Raw genomic sequence first — 20,903 nt, 5'->3', positions numbered from 1 at the left:
AAGTAAGCATCACCACCGCCTGCTCCTGACAACAAACAGAGAACACATAGCACCTTTACGACGGAAATGTGTTGATATAATCCTCATTCAACTTGATAAATAGAAGCTGAGCCCCCTACTACTCTATTGATGGTTCATGCAGGAACATGGCATCCACAGGAAAAAAAAAATGTCATCCTATCTGACTATTAGATAAACAAGACTTCAGAGGTTGTGATGGGAAAACATAACTTTCTGGGAAAACTAACGAAAATCAGTTGTTGGTTGTTAGATCTTAGTAAATTGGTAGCTATGATGTGTATGTATAGCAGCTTTCTCCACTGAATAACTGCTCATTCTACTTCATTAAGACTGTTTGGGTGTATTTAAAAGGTTGATTGAAGTTTTTATGCACTTTTAATTCAATGAGAAATAAAGTGACGGATCTATTATGCTTATGTACAATTTTAGTAAATAACTAGCAAAAGTTCAAGTTTACATTTGTGAATTGTTCAGTAATGTGTGCAAGTGTAACATTTTATATTTGACTAGAAGTTTTCACATCACGATATAATACTGGTAATAACAAACTCTTCTCTGTATTTATTCAGTATTGATGTTTTTACCCATCTCAAGCCCGTTTCAAGTCACTGCAGCTCGGTTGTACAATACACTGGAATAAAATGACTTCCCGCGAAGAGAAGAAACTAACAACAGAAAGTATGAGTTTGAACAGTAACCAGCGGTTAGGGTTAGGGTTTTAGTTGTGATGGAATATTTAGCAAATGCGGTTTTGGTACTTTTACTCCAGTAACTGATCTGGGTTTTAATTTGAACAGTGTTTATACTAAATTAAGATAGTTCTCTCTGGGTTCATGCAGAGGTCTGGTTGGAATTGTATTTAACTCAGACAGAAAGGCTATAAAGGTTATAAAAGGCTGAGAAGCTTTCATAGAAGCGCTGGTGATCAGAACCCTGGAGGGTAAGCAATTCCTCCAAAAAACAAACGGGACCGAATGGAAGGAAGAAAGAAAATACATGAGTAAATGAGTGAGTAAATGAGATGAGTCTGAGCAGAAAAATAATTAAAAAAATGTTAAATATCTTTCAAAATTGCGTAAAATACAGGTGTTAGTGAAATAAAAGAATAACCCGTTATTTCTCCCCACCCTTGGCGGAAGAAGAACGGCAGCTACCCTGCCTCTGATTGGCTTACCCTGATATTCCTCCTTAAGCGTAGCCAATCACCGTGCTTCTTTATGAACCTAAGCCAATCACCGTCAGGGCAGGGGCGGTTGCTCCTGGGAAGAAGGAGCTTGTAGAATAGGGATCATTATTTATTTGTCAACCTTTTAAAACCCCGAAAAGTTCGTATGCTGCTGCTCGTGTCCACAACGTGAGGGTTTTCTACCGCCAGCTGGAGAATGAAAGGACCTGTAGCGTCCGTCGCGGCTGTTGTGTGTGTTTCCACTGCCAGGTGAGGACCCTGGAAACCAGCCACAGCCTCCCGAGCTAACGACATGACAGCTGGACGTGTTAGCAGCGAGAGCAGGTTAGCTCCTTGTCTGCCTCGCCTGCACTGCTGTGTCTCTCTGGTGCCTCTGGGGTCGTGGTGTAAAGATACCTGCTTTATTTAAAGATGCACTTTGTCTCGTATACTGTGCCTCATGCATTCAGCTGGCTGGCGCTGTCTGGCGTGTTATGCTAACGTTACTTATTACTGAGCTAAGTAACTTGTACTTTCCTGCAGTATTTCTATTTCAGAATCAGCATTGTGTGTCATGTATGTGTGTTAACTGCGCTCATTGTCCTTAACAAACAGTCCACAATAACAAGAGACTACAAAATAAACACAACTGCTATGTGCAAATAGAGTGAAATTGTAGAAGACAGTGGTGCAACAGGACAAGAAGCTGAGGGTAGACATCAACATGTAACATCTGCCGAGGGACTTGTGAGCAGAGGACGGTGCAGATGCACGAACAAATATGGATTGTAATGTAAGATGAATTCTATTTGCAGGCAACTCAATGGCTTCTTCTGTTTCACATTTGTAATTCAATCACAAGCCATAACCCGAGAAAGACTGCCGCCCATATTGTTTATTGCACAATAACACAACTTTTACCATTTTATATTGCACATTTAGACAACCAACTTTGTGCAAATTTCAATTACATTTATTATTTCTATTCTATCAATTCGTTTCTGGACTCTTGTTTCTATTCTTATTTTTTTTTTATTTCTATCTACATTTTTCCTCTTCCCCTTTTCGCTGCTACTTCCTTGTGCTACTAGTATGTTTATCTTATTTTATCTTAACGCGCCTCTCCTGGAACCGTCACCTTATCGTGGTGGAGAGGTTTGCGTGTCCCTGTGAACCTGAGGGCTGTGTTGTCTGGAGCCTTGTGCTCCTGGTAGGGTCTCTCATGGCAGAGTGGTCTCAGGTGAGGGGCCAGACTAAGAATGGTTCAAAAACCCTCAGTGAATATCGATACAAGAGGAGATGGGACCCAGCCCGGAGGAAGCCCGGGGCCCCCGTCTGGAGCTAGGCCCAGACGGAGGGCTCGATGGCGAGCGCCTGGTGGCCGGGTTTGCCACGGAGCCCGGTCGGGCACAGCCCGAACAAACTACGTGGCACCCCCCCTCTCTTCATCTCATGGGCCCACCACCTGTGGGAAGACCCGTTGGGGTCGGGTGCGCAGCCACATGGGTGTGGGAGAAGTTCGGAGAGGTCATGGAGAAGGACTTTCGGTCGGCACCAAAGTGTTTCTGGAAGACTATCCGGCACCTCAGGAGGGGGAAACGGGGAACCATCCAAGCTGTGTACAGTAAGGATGGGACTCTGTTGACCTCAACTGAGGAGGTCGTCGGACGTTGGAAGGAACACTTTGAGGAACTCCTGAATCCGAATAGCACGCCCTCTATGTTGGAGGCAGAGCTCGAGGTTGATGGTGTTTCGTCGTCAATTTCCCTGGTGGAGGTCACTGAGGTAGTCAAACATCTCCGCAGTGGCAAAGCCCCAGGGATTGATGAGATCCAGCCAGAAATGCTAAAGGCTCTGGGTGTTGAGGGGCTGTCATGGTTGACACGCCTATTCAACATCGCGTGGGAGTCGGGTACAGTGCCAAAGGAGTGGCAAACTGGGGTGGTGGTTCCCCTGTTCAAAAAGGGGGACCAGAGAGTGTGTACCAATTATCGGGGTGTCACACTTCTCAGCCTCCCTGATAAAGTCTACTCCAAGGTGCTGGAAAGGAGGGTTCGGCCGATCGTCGAACCTAAGATTGAAGAGGAACAATGCGGTTTTCGCCCCGGACGTGGAACTACGGACCAGCTCTTCACTCTCGCAAGGATCCTGGAGGGGGCCTGGGAGTCTGCCCATCCGGTCCACTTGTGTTTTGTGGATTTGGAGAAGGCGTATGACCGGGTCCCCCGGTAGAAACTGTGGGAGGTGCTGCGGGAGTATGGGGTAAGGGGGTCTCTCCTCAGGGCCATCCAATCCCTGTACTCCCAAAGCGAGAGCTGTGTTCGGGTCCTCGGCAGCCAGTCAGTTTCGTTCTCAGTGGGTGCTGGTCTCCGCCAGGGCTGCGCCTTGTCACCAATCCTGTTTGTGATATACATGGACAGGATATCGAGGCGTAGTCGTGGTGGGGAGGGGTTGCAGTTCGGTGGTCTGAGGATCTCGTCACTGCTTTTTGCGGATGATGTGGTCCTCATTGGATCATCGGCTTGTGACCTTCAGCACTCACTGGATCGGCTGGCGGCCGAGTGTGAAGCGGCTGGCGGCCGAGTGTGAAGCGGCTGGGATGAGGATCAGCACCGCTAAGTCTGAGGCCATGACTCTTAGCAGGAAACCGATGGATTGCTTACTCCGGGTAGGAAATGAGTCCTTAGCCCAAGTGAAGGAGTTCAAGTACCTCGGGGTCTTGTTCGCGAGTGAGGGTACTATGGAGCGTGAGATTGGCCGGAGAATCGGAGCAGCGGGGGCGGTATTGCGTTCGCTTTACCGCACCGTTGTAACGAAAAGAGAGCTGAGCCGCAAGGCAAAGCTCTCGATCTACCGGTCGATCTTCGTTCCTATCCTCACCTATGGTCATGAGGGCTGGGTGATGACCGAAAGGACGAGATCGCGGGTACAAGCGGCCGAGATGAGTTTTCTCAGAAGGGTGGCTGGCGTCTCCCTTAGAGATAGGGTGAGAAGCTCAGTCATCCGTGAGGGACTCGGATTAGAGCCGCTGCTCCTTTACTTAGAAAGGAGTCAGCTGAGGTGGTTCGGGCATCTGGTAAGGATGCCCACTGGGCGCCTCCCTTGGGAGGTGTTTCAGGCACGTCCAGTGGGGAGGAGACCTCGGGGAAGACCCAGGACTAGGTGGAGAGATTATATCTCAACACTGGCCTGGGAACGCCTCGGGATCCCCCCGTCAGAGCTGGTCAATGTGGCCCGGGAAAGGGAAGTCTGGGGCCCCCTGCTTGAGCTGCTCCCCCCGCGACCCGACCCCGGATAAGCGGATGACGATGAGATGAGATCTTAACGCGTAGCTTCAGTTAATAGTTACTCTCCAGTGGTGCTGAAGCAAGTAGTCAAATTAATAGTTCATGGATAACAGAGACTGACCATTTTCATATTTAAATAACCATTTAAGTAATGTTCAAGCTAAAGTACTGAACAGACGATGGTACCTGGGTCTTAACCACCATCTGGTAACCCTCAGATTTATGATCCTTTTCAGGCCCCAACTTCTCCGAAAGAATAGATAAATTCTGCAGCCTTATTTATTATTCTTTGCTCTAATCTCTGTATTTATTGTACAAATAGTGTTTGCTTTGGTTTCAAACTGATATTTAAACGAAACCTTGTGGATAAATTAGATATATGCAAAGTTAAATGACAAGGGCCCGAAATAAATACTGCTCTCTCGTTTGATTCACTGAAATAAAAGATATTAGAAAACACATGTTTAATGAACCTTTGTGTACAGTGAAAGGTAAAACTAACTGCTCTGTTTCAATCATAGACAAACCAAAAAGGTTTAAATCTTATTCAGCAACAGTACAACTTTTATTCTGCTCTCCACAGCGATGTGACCCAGAGTGAAAATAGCTTGTGACTCCAAGAGCGAAAGGAAGACGAGATAATGTCATAAAGTAGAGTCACTTTGAAGTAAGTTTGTATCATCCTGAGTCTGCACTCAAGCTGTTTTTCTCTTTCATAGCAAATTACATCTGCAGCTATCTACAATAGATCTGCAGTAATTCTCTCTGTCAAGGAGGTCAGGTTTTCTGATTGTTTTGAAACAAGGTGGAAGAATTGGTTATGGACCAAGGAAGAACTCCAGACAAATGGGCACATTCAGAAATCTTTTAGCTCTTTAGTATTGGGAGATAGGGCATTTTCACTGCATTCTCAGGAATTCATACATGGCTTTTGAATAAATAAATCACGCATATTTTGGTAAATGATACCTATGAGTGTGTACACATCTGGTGTGGCTTGATTGAATTTAAGAGGACTTTAAGGCTTTGGCAGAGGTGTGCGCTCTATTGAGTGCCATTCTAGTAATCGGATTGATTGCTGAGTGAATCAATAGAAAAACAAATTCTATAAGAAAAGACCAGCTTCACACATATGTGTGTTTTAGATTGTTGGTCAGGTGAAATAGGAAAGTTCTGGCTGTCATTTTGTGACATGTTGGAAGCAAAACAATTAATTTATCAATTGAAGAAAATAGATGGGTGAAAACAGTTAACCTAAACTAATCCATGCTCGTGATATTGCAGAGCTCGTGTCCTTTGCTGCTGTTTAAATGTATCTTGCGTCATGGAAAGGTAAAGTAACTGAGTAATTTGAAAGGCATTATACATTATTATAAATTATTTAATGTTAAACCTCTGACAAGCAATATCATTGTAATGTCAATTGAACTGCAGTTGATATACTTTATTTAGCAACCAATGAATACAAACAACGACAGGGTAGTAAATAAAAAAAGTTTGGGTTTGGCAAAAATGTTGATTAATACAGTTGTAATCAAGATTTGTCTTGTGTTACTTCCTTTAGGGCACAATGTCCTCAAACCACCGTCTGAGGGACATGGATCAACAGCACCCCCTGCTGGACAGGGAGGAGGAGGAGGAGGAGGAGGAGGTGGCTGAGAAGAGTTTCCACAGCGAGGTTAAGCAGCTCTGGTTCATCCAGGACTGCTGCGGCATGGTGTGTGCCTTCATCACCTGGTTCCTGGTCTTCTTCGCCGACTTTGTGGTCACCTTCGTTATGCTGCTTCCCTCCAGGAGCTTCTGGTACGCTGTGATCAATGGGGTGGTCTTCAACAGCCTGGCCGTGCTGGCGTTGGCCTCCCACCTGCGGACCATGCTGACTGACCCAGTGAGGAGGCCGAGGTTTTTTTTGATAAAGAAATTAGAGGAACTTTGTGGCAATTCAAGTGAGATATGTTTACCATCTCCTCTGTTAATCCTCTCTTTCCACCCTCCTCTTCTCAGGGAGCTGTTCCAAAAGGAAACGCCAATAAGAAATACTTGGAGAGTCTGCAACTGAAGCCAGGAAATGTCATCTACAAATGTCCAAAATGCTGCAGCATCAAACCTGAGAGGGCTCATCACTGCAGGTAGTGACCCGATGTTTTTTCTTACCTGCTGAAGACAGTAACTTTGAGCTGTCTGAGACAATTATGTAAATGTAAATTAACAATTTGTTATGCCAGGGTAGATTATTTGACACGTGTGCCATCTTTGGGGTTGGTTTTTGTCTGTTTGTGGTTATTTTGTGTCACTTTGAGTGCAGATGGTAGATGATGCTTTCATTCTCTTCTCCTATAGTATCTGTGAGCGCTGCATCCGAAAGATGGACCATCACTGTCCCTGGGTCAACAACTGTGTCGGGGAGAAGAACCAGCGCTTCTTCGTCCTGTTCACTGTTAAGTTCATTTTCAAGTCCAGGTTATTTGACCTTCTTTTGCAGACACTACTAGAAAGGAAAACCAGGAAAGTGTATGTTATGAAAAAGCACTGAAAGTTGAGTAATGTAAAATGGTAGATTTCCAGAGGATTTTAGGCACCTATTTGCTTCAGATATTCATGTTTCATGTTTTCAGTGAGGTCAGCAGCTTCAAAGAAACTAAGAGAGCAGCTCTTTGACCAAAAATGTATCAGTGGAAGATAATTAGCAGAGAGTGTACATTTTAGAGGGAGTAGATGCTGTTGACGATTTTAAAATGAAAATTAAAATGGCTGGGTAGTTATTTTCAGCCTGAATGTTTTTTATCTTTTTCTGTCTATGTTCAGTCTCCTGAGTGGCCGACCTAAACTTTCTCAGACCAGTGACTCCTCTCTGATGGATTAAATAACAGATGTTGGTGACAGATTTGTGTGTAGACAAAGAGTAGACTGTGTTTTTAGTGCTGTTGTATTTTTATGAATAGTTAGAAAGATAATCAGAGCTTCGATGTTTAGTAAGAATCTGCACAGCAGACTGAAAGTGATGAAAAATACTTTGAGGGGTCTATCACACTGCGAGATGAAGGCAGACGTCTAATAAATGTTCTTCTTACCGCAGATGTATATTGCTGTAATCTCTGGTCACGCTCTGGCTCTCTGTGGATACCACTTCATCACATGCATCAGAGTCCAGTGGAGAGGTTACCATCCCTATTTCTTCCTCAGTGTGGTTTTCTCTAATGAAAACAGAGTGTCATAATGCTGTTTACACACATTTGTGGTTGGTGAACACAATGTGATGTGGAGTCTTTTAAGAGAACTGTTACAGGAGCCTGTTTTTGTTTTGTCTTTTCACAGAGTGCAGCGATTTCTCTCCTCCAGCGACGATGATGCTGATGATCTTCCTCTGCATGGAAGGCCTCCTCTTCCTCACCTTCACAGCCATCATGTTCTGCACTCAGCTCCACTCCATCTGCAACGATGAGACGGTGAGGACTTATGTCTTACATTGTGTTTGTTATGGTGAGGTTTTAGTTCTCTGTGTGTAATGAGCAGCTTTTAATCTATAATGTGGCTTTTATGTGTATGTTTACAACTTAATCACAACTGCGCTTTCTAGAAATAATGCTTCAGCAGATATTCATACACAAAACCTTTTCTTTATGTACTAACATTTAGTCGTTTAAGAAAAGTGACCAGGATGTGCTGATTGATTGGGACATTTTACACTATTAAAACCAACTTCACCATCGCTGTCTTTGCCAAGGTGGTCACAGAAGGCGGACATAAGATGTAAATAGGGCATCTGATTGACTTTTAAATTATATATTTATGAATATACGTTAAGGTGATTGAATCATATTTTGTTCATAATTTAACTTGTTACTCAGAATCATAGTTTGGCTCCATTGAAACTTGATTAACACGTGTAACTCTTTGCTATGACGATTGTCACTCAAAGGGCAGTGTGTATATTCCTTTTTTCTCTGAATACCTTCTCACAGCACATGTAGATAAACCAGCCAGGCTCCCAGACAGTAACCCACCGATGTGTAGTCTTGCCTGCTCTGCTCATCATAGTGATCCTCCAGATTCATATTCTTTGTGTAATTAGTTTGTGTGTCTTTATCTGTAAGGAGATTGAGCGTTTGAGGAACGAGAAGCCAACATGGGAGCGTCGGACTCGCTGGGCAGGCCTGAGGTCGGTGTTTGGAGGTCGGCCCTCCCTGCTCTGGATGAGCCCCTTCGCTGGACTCAGACTATCAAGCTTTCTACCTAAGCGCACCTGGAGGGGTGGGACAGAGTTCTCAGTCTGACGCAACGTTATTCAAACACCCCACAGAGGTTGTACCTCCTTGTGGTGGTGGTGGTGGTGGGGAATCGAAACCAGCCACTGCAGTCAAGGAGCTGCAGAAAGTCCAGCTGGGCTTGTGGAGCACTCCACTCCTCTGTGTTGTCCCTCGAGCTTGAGGCTGTTTCTGAGCCAGAGGAAACTGGTTCAGTGTCTCTAAGCAAAAGCTGAGGCTCCATATCTATCGCGTGTTTTCTGACCCTGTGAATAAGAAAGGTGCGGGAACATCATCCCAGCTAGGGGCAAAAAATATCTCTCCACCTACTCACAGGCCAATGATGCAGGATATGTGGAGAATCTTTGTTGCTTCCACATGAATCATTCAAGCTTATGTGAGTAAATCAAATTTGGACACTAAATGTTTTTTAAATCATAGATTAGTTTTGTCAAACTGTTGGGAACCACTCCTCTAAAGCATGTTTTTGTCTGTATGTAATAGTTGATCTTCACTATAATGAAATGTAAAAAGCATGACAAATCTAATGAAACCACCATTTGAGTAGTTGCTGGAAATAAATTGTAAATCATGTTATTTCTCATCTTAATGAATATTGTTGTTAAAAAAAATAAAGTTGTTTTTAGTGTGGGATTTTTAATGGGACATTTTTATTTCTCTTCAGATTCATCCAACCTTCAAGGTTCTGTAAAATGAGAAATACCTGCTCCCAGTGCTTATGCTGTGTATCTGTTTAGATCCTTGGAGATGATTAGATCAGATTGTACCATTTTTTTCTACTTTTTTACTGTTCTGATTGGCTCTTACTTCAGCCCTTCATAGTGTTATTTCTCTCTATCAGTGCTGACTCCAGCTGTGAAGGCAGCCCTGTTTTCCCACTGATGGAGGCGACACTTTTGTCACAGTTAATCATTTCTAAACTCTCCATGCTGCCACACACACTCACTCTATCTCCGCATTTCAATGAGTGAAGTCTCCAGTTTTTCAGACATGTTGTGGAGGATTCCCTTTATGTGTTTTATTCTGGTGTTGTGGGTTCCAGTTCACAGTGGGCCCATGACAAACCTACACCCCAACATGACAGACCAGGAGCTGTTCTGGGGCGCCGACCAGTACGACTTCTCTGTGGTGCTCCGGGCTTCTGGGTTGGAGTGTTTCTGGCACTTTGCTCACAGTGGAGAACGATTCTACCTCAGCTACATGGTGAGATGAAAGGCAGAGGCCTCCACATGGTTTTCTCGGCAACATGAAATTACTTATTTCAAATATGATTTAGACAAATTTCTGTTCAGTTCAACTATAAGATCCTTCCAATGTGAATATAGTGTGATTCTATGCAGGTGCATTTTTTTATATAGAACAAAATATGTTCAAATGTTTATATTTACATATAATCATGTCGTATTCATAACGAACGTCTCTTTTTTGTACGTAATGTATTTGTGTGGAAAGAATAGCAGTGTGTGATGTTTATGTAGTTTTAGTAGTAAGTAGTAATAATAAATTTTTTCTACTTTTACTACGACTTGTAGAGTATTTTTCCACACATAGTAAAGTAGTATATCTGATATGTAGAATATGTTGAGCTCTCTTATAATACCCAATCCTACTTAACAGAATTAAGAAAATGTATATATGTTATATATACTGTACCTACAATAAAATAAATTAATATTTTGTGATAACGAATTCTGAAGATAAAATTCAATTCTCTACCACAAGATGGTGCAAGTGCTGTGAAGGTCTTTATGTCTCTACACATTGTAATGTAGTAAAATACTTCTGTCTGTGTTCTGTATTCTTGAAATTCAATGATTACCAAAAATATACCCAAGCGTTTTAACACTTGCATTTCAGACATAATAATGTGGTGTAAACATTAAACAACAAACGGACAGCTCATGGGGTCAGGGAAAGGAAGAGCCTGCATCATGCACACACGCTCACCACATTTACATTTGCCCTAATGGCAGCATCAGATGAATGATCAGGGCGGCTGTGGCTGAGGGGTAGAGTGGTCGTCCTCCAACCTGAAGGTCGGTGGTTCGATCCCCAGTCTGAACCATCTGCATGCCGAAGTGTCCTTGGGCAAGATGCTGAACCCTGAATGGCCCCCCATAGAATAACAAAGTGCTGCAAGTAGATGCACTGTATGAATGAATGGGTGAATGTGAAACTGTACTGTAAAGCGCTTTGAGTGGTCTTCATCAGACTAGAAAAGCGCTATATAAATACAAATCCATTTACCATTTACCACTATCAGAAACCTGCAAAATTAAATAAGATTAAAGTTTCCATCCTCTCCTGTTGTGTGAATTTTAGTTGATTGTTGATGGAGATAAACAGCCTGAACAATGTTTCTTTCATCCAGTGATGTGAGGGATATTCCTTCTCTTCTTGTTGCTCCTCACAGATCTGATGTTTTCATGCATTTCATTCGTTTTACTGTTTTGATGCCATCATTCCAGCTCAGTAAAGTGTAAAAACTTTTTGTTTGATTTTCGACATGTCTTCTTCCTGTTTTGTGTGTGTAGGTCCAGTGGGTGACGGGAGTCGGCCATGACAGACACCTGTCCGTCACAGTCAACGCCCCTGGTGGTCTGTTAGTGTCAAATATTGATGATGTGAAGGGTCAGATTAACTTCAAGGCTGAGGAAACAGGTAAACAGGTCTGTCTGTCCATCGGTGCCCCAATATGTCCCTCTGTCCCTCTATTCATACATCTGTCACAACAACAAAATATTGCTTAAATCTCACCACAAGACTACATAAAAAAATAAATGGTTGACTTTAAAACAAAGGAGCTCAATAACGTAAATCAAAGAAAAAGAAGAGCTAACTGATGAATGGATACTGGACTTTGTACTTTGTTTGGGAAAAAAATCACATAAAAAACCTCCACACTCCAAACTTCCTGGCTTCAGATCACGTTTTTTAAATTGTACCCACCCCTCCATAGGCATAGTGATGAGTAGATAGTGATAGTGAATTTTCATTTCTGGGGGAACTATCCCTTTAGGTTGAACTGCATTGTTTGCCACACTCACACACACACACAGCCATACTTTATACTGTGTGCACTTAAAGTATATTGTCACTTCTCCTTCCGTCCAGGTTTCTATCAAATGTGTTTCAGCAACTTCCACAACCGCTTCGGCAGCATGCAGGTCTTCCTCAGCTTTGGTGTTTACTACGACGGCCATCAGGACCCTGCCAGGAGCAAAGAAGAGGAAAAGAAGAAGACAGAAGAAGTCAGCCAAGAACTGAACAACACACTGAGCATCATAGAGGTAACACAGAACTGTTATAGTTGTAAAGGTTTAAGGGCTTCCCAGGGGTGTTATAGTCAGGAGAATGCTAATAGACCAGTAGAAGTGAATGGGGTAATAAAGGCAGCAGTAACATTAGTATTTTCAAGAAGTATCTGGTACTTTTAGATACAGACCTGTGTGTTGCTGCTGTTGCAGGATGCGACTCACAAAGTGGAGAACCACATCTTCCACGTGTTCCGCTACTACAGCTTTGGTCGCATGCGGAAGAGCTCTGACTACTACCTGCTGCTGTCCAACTCACAGTACATCACCTGGTGGTCGACAGCCCTCAGCATCCTCATCGTCACCTCCGGGTATCTGCAGCTCCTCTTCCTCAAAAGACTCTTTGTCAGCAAGACCGAGGACGAGAAGCCGCGCTGCTGAAACACTCCATGTCACAGTTCACAGTCAGAAATACCAACAGATCTGAATTCCAAACACATGGTGGACCTGGATCCACTTATTAAACTAAAAGGCTGTGGAAGCCATTTCTCTTTCTGGTGTTGTATTTTTGTCCTTGAACTTCTATACACAATATAATGAAACATTTAGATAATAACATGAACAGTTTGAGATGTTTTTCTCATGCCACTAAAACCACCAGCAGGTGTAGTTTAATCAAAGCAGCTCCTTTCAGGGAACCACTAGAATCAGTTCAATAATATGATGCAATAAAGGATTTGAACCAAAACATGACTAAACGGTCTTCATCCCTGGTTTTGAGAACCTGAAGTGCTGTTACTACTATTTGTAATTCTTGATTTTTGCAGGTGACCATATGATTTCGGGCCTGTACCCTTTCCTTTGGTGTGTCCTTGTTGTTCTGTGCATGTAAAAGGTCTCTTAATTCACTAAGAGCAAAGTCCTTGGAAAAGGGAGAAATCTCTGTTCCTGTGGAGCCTTGTAATGCTTTTTTCTGCATTCCTGACAAGTAAATATTTTAGACCAAAGCTAAGAGAATACAATGGTGATGTGAGGGAGAAAGACAATAAATACCTAAACTACTGATTGTGTCAATAAAACTTTACTTTAGTAACATAAATAAATGGCTTATTTGTTCATTTATTTTCATTTGCACATAGAATACCTGGCAAAGCACGTATTAGTAGCCAAATGAATATTTATTGAAAAAGTCTGTGTCCTCTCCAAAGTGACGAAAGGGTCAAAAGTGAAAAAGAATTTCACCGCACATTAGAAAATACAAAAGGTACAGAGTAATGAAATTGACACAAACTCTGATTAATCAAATACATAACATACAAACTTTCCTGATTATTAATGACTTGTAGCAAACAGACAAAAAATCAATTCATTCATAACATGACATATAGTAAGAGGTGCAGTAATAACATTTATAGTTACCACCTTATGGACAGACATGTGTTGACCACAATATAACTGTGGTTGATTAATTCACTCATATTTGAGTTACTTATTCTCTGAGTATCTTGAGTACTTTTATTATTTTATATTTATAAATATTTATATATTTTTTATCTCTATAGTTCCACTCTACATTTTACAGGAAATGTCCTTCTAGATGTATTTTTATAGTTTCAGTTATTAGTTACCTACCAGATGAATATTTTACACACTTCAGATATTTATGAGTTGTTAGCAGCTCCAACCAATGATTCCATATTTCATGATCCAAAATCTCATCAATGTTACAGTAATAGAGAAAAAAGGGAAAATATATCTGTTAATCGCAACTTAGTTTTTCCCTCTTTCATTAATAAGCTGATGATCCCTCAGTTGTGTCTGACATGTTATCTATAAAATGATATAGTTCAAATGAACAGTGAAATCTTTTTTTTGCTGATATTAATCTTCTTATACTCAAGTATTTAAAAACCAGTTAAACAATTGAAACTGTTTTTGTTTTTTGTTTAGGTTTGTAGACATTTGGTAACCTGATAAGCTGTTGGCCTGCATGTGAGGTTAACTAGAACTTTAACTTAACAATAAAAGTTTTAATGACACAATGTTGGATATTTACAATCACCTCAATTCCAATCAAAATCGAAAGCTTCTCTCCAAAGGCTTGTATCGATATTTTTGATATCTGTGTGATTGTTGTTATTATGGAAATTCTAACTGTCGGCTATTCCTTGTATGTAATGTTTTCTACTCCATGAAATGTACTTAGCCTCTTGTGCATGAAACTCCCCTGACCTTGAGCAAGATATCTGCTCCCAGAAACCCTGGCGCTGATCCAGTGCTGATTGCGTAGTGTGGGAGCTGGGGGAGGGATCTTGAATGAAAGGTTTTTATCTTTTCTGAGGATAGTGGTATGACCAGAATATCATAAATATCCAAAAGAGTGAACTGTTCTTTGTCAGACTTCTGCATCGCACTGTGATGTTGAGAGCTCTGTCCTATTCAGAATATAGACTCTGATAGATTCTTGATTATATCGTTGGAAAGACTTTTTAGCTTTTTTTGCTATATTCTCTGTTGTATTTCCTGCTACAATTAATTCACAAAAGACATTTCGATCTAAGAATTCTTATATAATTTCTCTCACCAAGAATTTCTTCCACATTTGTCACCCACTCTGACACGCAGACATGAAACCTGGCCATGCTTCGACAGCAGGGCATCGTCGCTGGTTCGGATTAGAATGTCCCCGAGAGTTGAATTGAGTATAAGGAACTAACAATTTCTTTCACATACATCCCTGTGCTGGTGTAGTCCCACTACCAGTCTCCATTAAACTCCATTCAAATAAATGCAAGGGTTATGTTTTTTTACATAAGGTGGTTTTAAGTTTTTTTCTTTATCCTGCTTCTGTCCACAAGCATGTTTGCCTGGCAAAGACCTGCCCATAGACAAACCCAAATATATACAAAAGCACAATTTTTACCACTAAATTTAATGCTGCAACAGCAGCTCAAACATGCAACTCTTGAACCAAGACTCTCAAACTGTTTAACTTCCATTTTTACTGCAAAGACAGTGTAGGCTATAACAAAGTACAAGACAAGACAATAAAACAAATACCAGAATAAACACTTTCAGTTTCACCTTAAAAACCCACAGTAAACAAGCACAGTAAAAACCATATAAACTCACTCTGTCTGTTTCTGTGGAATGTGAACGGTGCACTCCCACAGTCACTTTCGGTCAGCCAGGGAGTTTATGAGACACCACCACCCATTTTGTTCCTCCAGGCGGGAGCTTTGTGTCACTCTGTGATGTCCTGATTGGCAGCAGATCATACCTTCAATAACAAAAACAGACAAGACAGACTGCAGTCAGGGTGCCACACATATAAGCAGTACACACAACAGTATACTCACAGTATAAAACCACATTAGATACGGACAAACGCATTTCCTCAAAACTCAATCTAATATACATGGTATCTTTGAAAATTCTTTTGAAGATGAAAATGGGTCTACAGATCTGTACATGTGTAAACAAATGTTAATGTGTACATAGATCTTTAAATGTTAACAGAGTGTTTTAGCTCTTTCCCATTTAAACTTGTTTATTTGTACTGATTGATTTGAATAATCTTTTAATTTTATTTATTTTGCCTCTCAGATTTTTTTTTCAGCTTTACATGGAGCATATTGAAAAAATCTTGGGCTTATGCAGGGGCATCTCCTGGATGGCGGCTGATGCGAAAGCCAAAAAGATGCGCTGTTGACACCTCCACAAAGAGTCAAGGATCTAGAATAGTTGGTTAACCAATACATTTGGTTATCAAAATAAAATATTAAATCATAACTTTAATTGATTAAAGTTACCTCGGGGGAACACCCTTCAAAGGAAGGGTAAAGATAGCCAAATTATTGATTAAGTCTCATAAAAGTACTAACTACAAATTTGGAACTCTGATTAACAATTAAATTAATAACTATAACCAAAATGACCATATAGATAGTTAGCTAAGTTGAAGGATGTTGAGTTCTTGACAGTGTAAAGGTTGGCCAAATTCACTTATGCAACATGAATAAAAAACAATTGTTATGAATAAAGTAAAGTATAAAAACACAAATTACTAACGGTGTAACTAAACAAAGTGGTGTATGTCTGTGTGTGTGTCTGTGTGCTTCCAAAATGGCAGATGGCCACTTGAAGATGACACTGAAGAGCCGCATGCGGGTCCAGAGCCCCGGGTTGCCGACCCCTGGCTACAGCGAAAGAGCAATTTGTCAAAGAGATGCGGACGTCACAACATAAGACACCAAAAAGTCGTATTTTTTAACAATAACTTTACTTTACTACGTCTGAAGGGAACAGGTAGTTTGACTGAAGGCTCTAACATAGATCCTGCAAAGCCTCTATCGACCTCCATCAACTAAACAGGGAATAATAATTATTCTATTGCACCAAATCAGTTCCTATGGGATTTTATTTCTTTTTGGATGAATAAAGTACCAATAAAAAAAAATGGTGTACACATGAGAGAAAACAAACATATGTATGAGGTAACTGTATGTGTACATGTATGATCCACATCAAGCCCCACTGCTGTGGAATAATCTCTCACTTTCAGTTCGGGAAGCAGACACGCTCTGTTCGTTTAAGAGTAGACTCAAAACCTTCCTTTTTGATAAAGCGTATAGTTAGAGCTAATTAGTGCGGCAGATGACGCTAAGACGCACAGGGAATTTATGACACAAGACACACAGAGCTTCTCTTTCCAGCTTCTCTTTCCTCTTCTCCATACTTATCACATCAAAGTAATTCTTATCTCATCAGTACATGTTACTAACTTGACCCCTTTCCCGGAGTTTCTGTGCCTTAGCGCCCGCGGATGCAGGGCCACAGCTGTGGCCGCACCATGGATTATGATTGTGGATCGCGCGTCAGAGGTCGCAATGGTGGATCCAGTTTGGTGGATTCTGTATCGTGCCAGCTGATCGTAGTGGTAATGCAGGATCCTTTGTCGCGTTGGCATCGGATGATGGTGGACCACGACCGAGGCGGCGGCTGATGATGGATCCTAACTGGCGGCAGTGGACAATGACTGTGGACTATAGTGGATCCCATCCTGATGCTGGATCGTGATCTTGCTGGCTGCTGACCAGAGACTATGATTGCAGCAGGACTGCTTCACACATAGTATTGAAGTTATCCTTCAAAAATGTTTACCCTCATCGATGCTGCTAAAATTGCTGTTTTTTTGCTTTCTACATGAGAAAGAACTTATGAAGAAAGTGACATGGGTGTAAACAGTCGATAGGTGTAACATTATGTTATTTCCCTTGTTACTAAATCCAAATAAATGACTCTGTAAACACTTTGTGACTTCATATATGGCTCTGAGCTGAACTGAAGATTTGAATCTTTAAAACAACTTACAAATATATAGTTTCTTTAAAAAAAAAAAAGCACTAAGAAATAACTGAGTGAGCCTCATGGACCATGGCAAAGCGTTACTGATTAATTCTGTCCAAATACAAGTGATGATTTTGATAAATTTAGACTGATATGTTATCAAACATACATTGTTGGGAGAGTTTGTAATCGTGGTTAATAATTTCCCTTCACCCTAGAAAGGAGAACGCAGCGTCCTTCTCCTCCTCAGACTGCAGCCATGCTGCTGAACACTCTGCTTATGGTAATACTGAGCTCTCAGTGCATCTGGGCCAGAAAGTCTGAACCCTCCCTCAGCCAGGGGGACACCGTCGGATTGCTCAGGGGAGCAGACAAATATGACTTTGCCATTGAGGTTTCTGCTGCAGGGATGGAGTGTTTCTGGTACTTTGCCCACCAGAGTGGAAGCTTCTACTTCACATATATGGTGAGGATTTTCACAGTAAACTGGATTTCATCTTGTCTGCAGAGATACATATGTCTTTAATCGTATGTGCTGTAATAAAATAAATGTACAACAGATGTGCCTGTGCATTTTTGCATTTAGGGCTTATCTCATTGACTCTCAAGGTGACTAAGGTGACTTCTAAATGTGATTGTTACAGAATGAGAGAGAGAGAAAAAAAAGTTTCTGATAAAAATGTGATAAAAATTCATGGCAGCCCAGGTGGAGATTTTTGATGAAACTAAAAGGTTTCTAAGCAATGTTATGTGACTAATTTGTGGTGACCCACACAGTAAATGGTAACCATCTGCATGAGCTCATGTATCCATCTAAGGTTCTGCTTCTGAGCCTCACTGTTGTGTCTTTGTAAGAAACATAAACAAAATGATATAATGTGTCCAATGTTGAGTAATTACCAGAAAACTGTAGCAGTGATACAACTGTGTCTAGTTTGATCACATTAAAGATTAAGATTAAGATTAAGATTAAGATACATTTATTTGTCCCAAATGGTGCAGTATGTAAGTTTTGTCTGCTGCCTGGTTGGAAGCAGGTGGGGGTGATGGTCCCTTGTTCAGCCATTGTAGCATTTACAAGAAAAGATGTGAGACATAATTGCAACTCGTGACATGACAAGATGGCCAGGCTACATTGGTTAGCCTGCTAACTTCAATAGTTACAATCCAAGAGTTGGGATTAGTGTTGTTTTCCACCTCTGTGGAAAAGCTATTTAAGAACAAAGGATTGATGTTTGAGCTCACGGTAGATGGGTAAGTAAACAACTGTTAACACAAAAACTGGCTATGTAGCAAGAAAAGAAAAAAACCTACTTGTAGCTTCTTTAACATGAGGAGCCATAATGATGAGAATGGTGACCTGATTCCTCGTCATGGTCCTTCAAACTTCAAAACTTCACCCTGACCTGACTTTATCATCTGAAGTAGATCTTTCACTGGTTTTTATTAATCATATCAGCAATTCCACCCTTCCTAAAAACTTCGGAGGATTAAATTCGCCTCACCGATAAAATTATCGTTTTATTATGTTAATAAAATTTCTATTCAAACTTTCTTTTCACAAATGTATTTACAAAGAAGACAGAAAAGGCAGATGAAGGTCATGACGCAACATGTAAGGAGACGTGGACATCAAACACCTCATCACTCAGAGAATGTTTGTTAGATCTGCTTAAATCTTCTCCAGAGTGTCGCCCCCGTCAGACACAGCCTCAATACGTGGCGCTGTTGGAAGCAATGGAATATGAAGCACCTCTTCAAATTGAGATTTTCACAATTAGTAGATATATAGTAAGAAACAGTTAGTTCATCACCAGCCTTCTTGTCAATCCCAGACGTGTGAGTTTGTCTCTGCAGGTGTTCATTTTGTCTTATGAGAGTCTTAGCATGTATCTCTGAACTCACAGGTACAGTGGGTGACAGGGATGGCCAACAATCACCGGCTGTTTGTGACGGTCAACTCACCAGAGGGCGCTCTGGTGGCGTCACACAACAAAGCTGTTGGTCAATTGAATTTCCAGACTGAGTTGACAGGTAGGATCAATCTCCACCATCCATTATATACTCTACTGTATATTTCCTTTTAAAGTTACCGTAGTCTCCTCCTGACAGGTTTTTACCGAATGTGTCTTGGGAACCATAACAACCAATTCGGAAGAATCAGGGTCTTTCTGAGCTTCGGTGTCATCTACGAAGGATCAGAAGAATCAAAGACAGATCTGGAGGAAGGGCACAAAGTCCTCAACAGCACTTTGACTGCTATTGAGGTATGAGTCTCAATTCAAGTCTATATGGGTATAAAGCAAGCCACAATTAAGCTTAAAATTGCTTTATACACTGACATTCTCAGATTTACAGTACCTAGTGACAATCAACACAAAAGTGAAAAGGCAAAACCAATAGTTTCTCAGCAGAGGGAAACATTAAACTGCATCATATGCTTAAGAGAGATCCTGAGATTTCCTGCCAACATGAATCCTGCTCTGATGGGAGCTTTTTAGTTCAGACATCAGAAAGTAAATGTGATGCAGGGTTGCACAGGTGCAGTGTTCCAATGCAGGGAGGGAAGATAAAAGCTGGCACACGCAGAGAAAGCAAGTCATTACTTTCCCTTTCCCTTTCCCTTTAATTGGTCTCTTCATATTTACACATTTTAGATGTATGTATAGATATGGACCTTTTGGGTTGGCAATTAAGCTGAATTGAATTGATTGAAATAGTAGAATGGGTAGCAAATAGTGGGTCAGTTGTGTAAAGCAGGTATGGGTGAGTGAAGGGTGTGTGGAAGGGTGTGTGTAAGAGGGAAGAAAAAACTGTTGCACCAGTCTTGTTTTATTTTGTAGGATTTTCTTTATTTGTGAAATAAGAGGTAAATAAATGAAAAAGTCTTTGAGCATTTTGTAGAGGAAATCTCTGCTAATAGCTCAAATATATCTGACCAGGTGGGCTTCTGCTTTTCTTTAAGAGACAAGACAAATTATGAATACTTTTAGTAATCCAATAGTTAAGTTATCCAAAGGAATTCTGTTTCTGCTTTGATAAACCTGAAAGTTTTTTATACATGTCGCACTAAATATCACAGATATACAGTATGTGATATTTAACTAATAAATACACTGTCTGTTTCAGGAGAGTGTACAGAGGCTCCAGAATGAGATATTTCACATGTGGCATCATTACAATTTTGCTCGCATGAGAAAAGGGAAGGATCACTACCTCCTCCTGTCCAACCTCAGCTACGTCAACTGGTGGTCGGCGACCCAAAGTCTCATCATCCTCCTGTCTGGATACCTGCAGCTCCTTTTCCTCAAGAGACTCTTCCACACAGACAGCAGCAGGTCGAGATGCTGAGAAATCTCCAACTAGTGCTGACAAATACCGAACTAGTGGAGGGGATTGACATGTGCAAAATGTTATCAGACCCTGTGTTTTTTTGTTGTTGTGTGTAATAGCTTGATTTAACTTGTTAGTTTCATCCTTATAGACATTCAGGAACTTTATAGGAAGAATGTACTCTGTTATGTTCAGGTGTGGTCATAAATGTGAGTTGAAACCAATTGGA

The 20,903-nt window shown here is 41.3% G+C and overlaps 3 protein-coding genes across 4 annotated transcripts; all 3 read left to right on the top strand.

Annotated features, from left to right (window-relative positions):
• Positions 1-1,268: 1,268 nt before the first annotated feature.
• Positions 1,269-9,378, top strand: LOC133008786 (palmitoyltransferase ZDHHC7-like). 2 transcript variants are annotated; one of them, XM_061076096.1, is made up of 7 exons: positions 1,269-1,456; positions 6,038-6,361; positions 6,478-6,602; positions 6,814-6,910; positions 7,550-7,631; positions 7,789-7,919; positions 8,568-9,378. In XM_061076096.1, exons 2-7 carry the CDS (start codon positions 6,044-6,046, stop codon positions 8,745-8,747), a joined length of 933 nt encoding a protein of 310 aa, XP_060932079.1. In that variant the 5' UTR covers positions 1,269-1,456; positions 6,038-6,043; the 3' UTR covers positions 8,748-9,378. The 2 variants fall into 2 exon arrangements, with proteins under 2 accessions (XP_060932079.1, XP_060932077.1); XM_061076094.1 differs by having other exon boundaries at positions 1,269-1,531.
• A 217-nt stretch (positions 9,379-9,595) lies between these two features.
• On the top strand, positions 9,596-12,433 carry LOC133009626 (transmembrane emp24 domain-containing protein 6-like). The gene is made up of 4 exons (XM_061077154.1): positions 9,596-9,941; positions 11,273-11,399; positions 11,853-12,028; positions 12,206-12,433. Exons 1-4 carry the CDS (start codon positions 9,702-9,704, stop codon positions 12,431-12,433), a joined length of 771 nt encoding a protein of 256 aa, XP_060933137.1. The 5' UTR covers positions 9,596-9,701.
• Positions 12,434-17,600: 5,167 nt separating this feature from the next.
• On the top strand, positions 17,601-20,692 carry LOC133009831 (transmembrane emp24 domain-containing protein 6-like). The gene is made up of 4 exons (XM_061077370.1): positions 17,601-17,807; positions 19,249-19,375; positions 19,454-19,608; positions 20,471-20,692. Exons 1-4 carry the CDS (start codon positions 17,601-17,603, stop codon positions 20,690-20,692), a joined length of 711 nt encoding a protein of 236 aa, XP_060933353.1.
• Positions 20,693-20,903: the final 211 nt, after the last annotated feature.

The sequence above is a fragment of the Limanda limanda genome, chromosome 8 (genome assembly GCF_963576545.1).
Source record: "Limanda limanda chromosome 8, fLimLim1.1, whole genome shotgun sequence".
Taxonomy (NCBI): Eukaryota; Metazoa; Chordata; class Actinopteri; order Pleuronectiformes; family Pleuronectidae; genus Limanda; species Limanda limanda.
This window is presented reverse-complemented; position numbering and strand designations above follow the sequence as displayed.